Consider the following 3,800-nt stretch of genomic DNA (forward strand, 5'->3'; position numbering starts at 1 on the left):
AATTTGGATAATATGGTAACTTATGCCTCAGGAAGACTTAGGAGGTGTTAACTCAGCTTTTATGTTCTGGAAAAAAAGTAGAAAACTTGTGGCAGTTCTTATGTGCCTCATGAAGCCCGTTTGAGATGTCAGAGCCTTGCCTTGCCTTTTTGGGAAATAATTAGTTATTGAGTCTGTTTTTTTCAGCAGCCATGGGCTCATCTGTTTTGTGTATTTCCCCTTGTGTGTAAGTTGTAGGAGATTGTCTATCTCAAAGAAATGGTCCAGTTTCTGCAGTTGTCTAATTTGTGTCAAGCACGTTTATGATAATTTTGAAGTCCCAATGCATTGTTGATGATGACATTTTTAAATCTGTTAGTAGGTTTTCAGTCCTCGATGCTTTTTTCTTTAATGATATTGTATATTTTACAGTTTTATTTCTTTCTTTTTATGTGGCAGTGAGGATTGAACCCAGTTTCTCCCAAGCACTAGGCAAGCCACAACCCCAGTCCCTGTCCTCTGTATTCTTAGCCTTTTGTCAGTTAATCAGTGATGCTGATGTTCATGAAGAACTTGATTTGCAGCCTGCGGATTTCCTGATTGTGGTTTCACCAACACCTTCTCTGTTACCTCCCTGTGGTTAATTTAGGTTTACCTTGCTCTTCTTTCTCTGTTTTTTTGAAGTGGCAGTTTCATTGATTGCTTTTAGCTCTCTTTTCTGAAATGTGTGTTGGATGACTTAGATACCAATACAGCGCCACCTCTGGTATTCTCTATGAATTTCCTATGATGGACTTTTATATTTTTTTCTTTCAAAATGGTCACCTTTTCTCTTGAGTCACCTCTTTGTCCTGTGTCTGTTCAGAGCCCTGTGTTTCATGTCCTCTTCCCTGGAGGCTTTTCAGCTTCTTCTGATCTGATTTCTGCTTTAGCTCTCATGTTCTTTGAGCATACATGGGATTTCACTGGCAGTGCACTTGTAGGGGTATGGTTTATGTCCGGTAGAGTGTTGCTGTGACCCTCAGACCTCAGTGTGCTTCCCGTTTGGTTGAAGGTCCATGAAGCCCTCCTGTCTGCATCATTGTCCTGACAGAGTTGGGCTGATGTCTCTGAGGGTTATTGTGGATTTTTCATTGTTTGGGGTGGTTCTGTATGGTTTCAGTCCTTGAGTATGCTTCTGTGTAAGTGGCAGGGACATTTTCTTTTAGTCTGTTCCATCACTGTGCAGACATCATAGCATGCTTACAGATGTGAATGGTGGCCTCTTTCACACCCAGACTGTGTGGGATAGTTCAGAATTCTGGGCTACAAACTTGTTGCTTTACCACACTGTGGAAGAGCTTCTGCCTTAGGTTTGTTTGCACCACCATTGCTACAGGCACAATGAATCTGTTTCACAACAGACAACCATTGCATAAGTGGCCCAACCTTGATCAAAATGTCCTTGAGCAGAACATTCGTATGTGTCTCATGACTGTATATTATGGTAGTGAACCGGCTGCTGTTAAGAAGAGTTTGACAATCATTAGACATTCATTGTTGCTGTGAGACTTAGAAAAATAGTGCCTGCTGTTTATTAAGAAGATTGTTTTGAGAGTTATAAAACTTTGTAAGGCTGTTGTTTGAACAAGGTGACATTTTTGTTTTTTTTTTTTTTTTAGAGAGAAGAGAATTTTTTTTTTTAATATTTATTTTTTAGTATTCGGCGGACACAACATCTTTGTTTGCATGTGGTGCTGAAGATCAAACCCGGGCCGCACGCATGCCAGGCGAGCACGCTACCGCTTGAGCCACATCTCCAGCCCATGGTGACATTTTTGGGTCGTTGAGTTATTTCTAAGACACGTGCCACCTTTCCACTTACCCCATTCTGCTTTGACAGTAACCACAAGAAATTGTCAAATTGTTGTGTTTATTAATAAATAAATTAATCAAATAGAGAACTCATGTTTGTTTTGGTCCTTTAATAGTAAGCTAGTTGACTAAATTTGTTCTGGAGTAAAGCACCTGCAAACTTCTAGTTGTTCTTAGTGTAATCACACAGAATGAGCTCAATCTCCAGTTAACACATTGTGACCACCTGTGTGAAATGTTGTCTAAATGTTGTCTATGAAGGAATCTCCTTAGTGACCCCATGCCCAGAGGGTGGGAGTGGGGGCTGGTTCTAGGCATTTCTTTAAGTATGGAACAATAGACTTTCAGAGGAAACAAGACATCAGTAAATACCATGTTGCCTATATTAACCTTGTAGGTACAGGGAGCCACCGTAGTTGGCAGAATCTCTCTCAAATGCTTAGTTTCATGATTCCTGCATTTTTCTACTCATCACCTTTCTTTTCTAAAGATAAGTACTATCAGAAGTGCTTATATTAGCTCTGTACCACACAGGACATTTCTAGGACATGTAATAGAGGTGCAACCATTAAAGAAGTTAGGAGTGATCTGGGAGTCTGTCTTACTTCCTGTGAACTCACCAAAGGAAGGGCATAAATCACTATGATGTTTGCCTTCTGATTAGCCAATTTCTAGTGTTGGAATGGGTGTAAAAAATTGAGTGCAGTAAAGATTTGATGGACCAAATCATGGAATTAATCAGCAGGCCAGGGAATCATGTGAACATCATGCATGTTGAGTGCAGATTTCTCATGCTGTCATTCTCTCCTGGCCTCCACTATACATTTGTGGGATATTTTAGATCTCAGTGACCTTTGAGGATGTGGCTGTGAACTTCACCAAGGAGGAGTGGGCTTTTCTGGATGCTTCCCAGAAGAACCTTTACAGAGATGTGATGCTGGAAGTCCTCAGAAACCTGGCTTGTATAGGTAATCATGTTGGTTTTAAAATTAATCAAATAGAGAACTCATGTTTAATATTTTGGCCATTTATGTAGAAGGTGAAAAGGAAATCAGTTGGTGAATTTTTGAAGCATAAATGGCACCTACCATTTGGCAAAGCATTTCTAGCTCCTAAATATTCATAAAGATTGCTATGTTCTCTCATTTTAGGAAACAAGTGGGAAGACATGACCACTGAAGATCAGATTGAAAACTCTGGAAGCAACCCAAGGTAACTGTACTCACAAGAGGAATTCTTGAGGGAATCTGAGAACTGTCATATGATTTTGAAAGTAAACCAACCGAAGAAGTATGCATAATTTGAAATGTATTTATTCTTATAATATTTTGTACCAGAAATATATACTTATCTGTAACAGGTATTCAGTCTTTTCAAAGTATTTGACATGCAAAAAGTAGTATGAAATTGCATATGTGAATATCACTATGTGAATAATAGCCATAGAGAGGGTGTGTTGCAAAGGATTGTTTCCTTTCAATTTCTTTATTTTCAGGCAACTTTAACAAGCCAGAAAATCTAGCCTTTACCTGATGTTGGTAGAAATGTAAAGACCTATAAATAAATAGAAAATTGTGAATGAGTTAGGTATCAATTATGTGCTGGTCACTTCTTCTTCAAAGAAGTCCTATGGTAAACTTCAAACTTTCCCCACAGAATAATGTGGGGAAAGCTTCAAATCGATTTCAATAATTAATCAAACAAAGAAAAATTTTAATAGAGTAAATCCATGTGACTTCAGTATGTGTGCAAAAGATTTCATATGTCCTTCATTCCTTCATAGGCACATCACATCTCACTCTGGACAGAAATACTATAAGCATGAGGAATGTGAAGAGAAGCCATGTGATTTTAAACAATATAGGAAATCTGTGGTTTCTCTCAAAAGTGTTCACACACAAATGTTGTTCCAAACTGGAGATAGACCACATGAAAATACAGTATGTGGGAAAGTCATCAGTTGTTCC

At 38.7% G+C, this 3,800-nt stretch overlaps 1 protein-coding gene across 1 annotated transcript; it reads left to right on the forward strand.

Moving 5' to 3' along the window:
- Positions 1-35: 35 nt before the first annotated feature.
- LOC107134703 (zinc finger protein 124-like) lies at positions 36-3,797 on the forward strand (the record flags this gene model as incomplete). The annotated part of the gene is made up of 4 exons (XM_048797714.1): positions 36-1,438; positions 2,675-2,801; positions 2,985-3,045; positions 3,617-3,797. Coding segments are annotated over exons 1-4 (390 nt in total), but the record flags the coding sequence as incomplete, so codon positions are not given.
- Positions 3,798-3,800: the final 3 nt, after the last annotated feature.

Source organism: Marmota marmota, unplaced genomic scaffold (assembly GCF_001458135.2).
Source record: "Marmota marmota marmota unplaced genomic scaffold, marMar, whole genome shotgun sequence".
Lineage (NCBI taxonomy): Eukaryota > Metazoa > Chordata > Mammalia > Rodentia > Sciuridae > Marmota > Marmota marmota.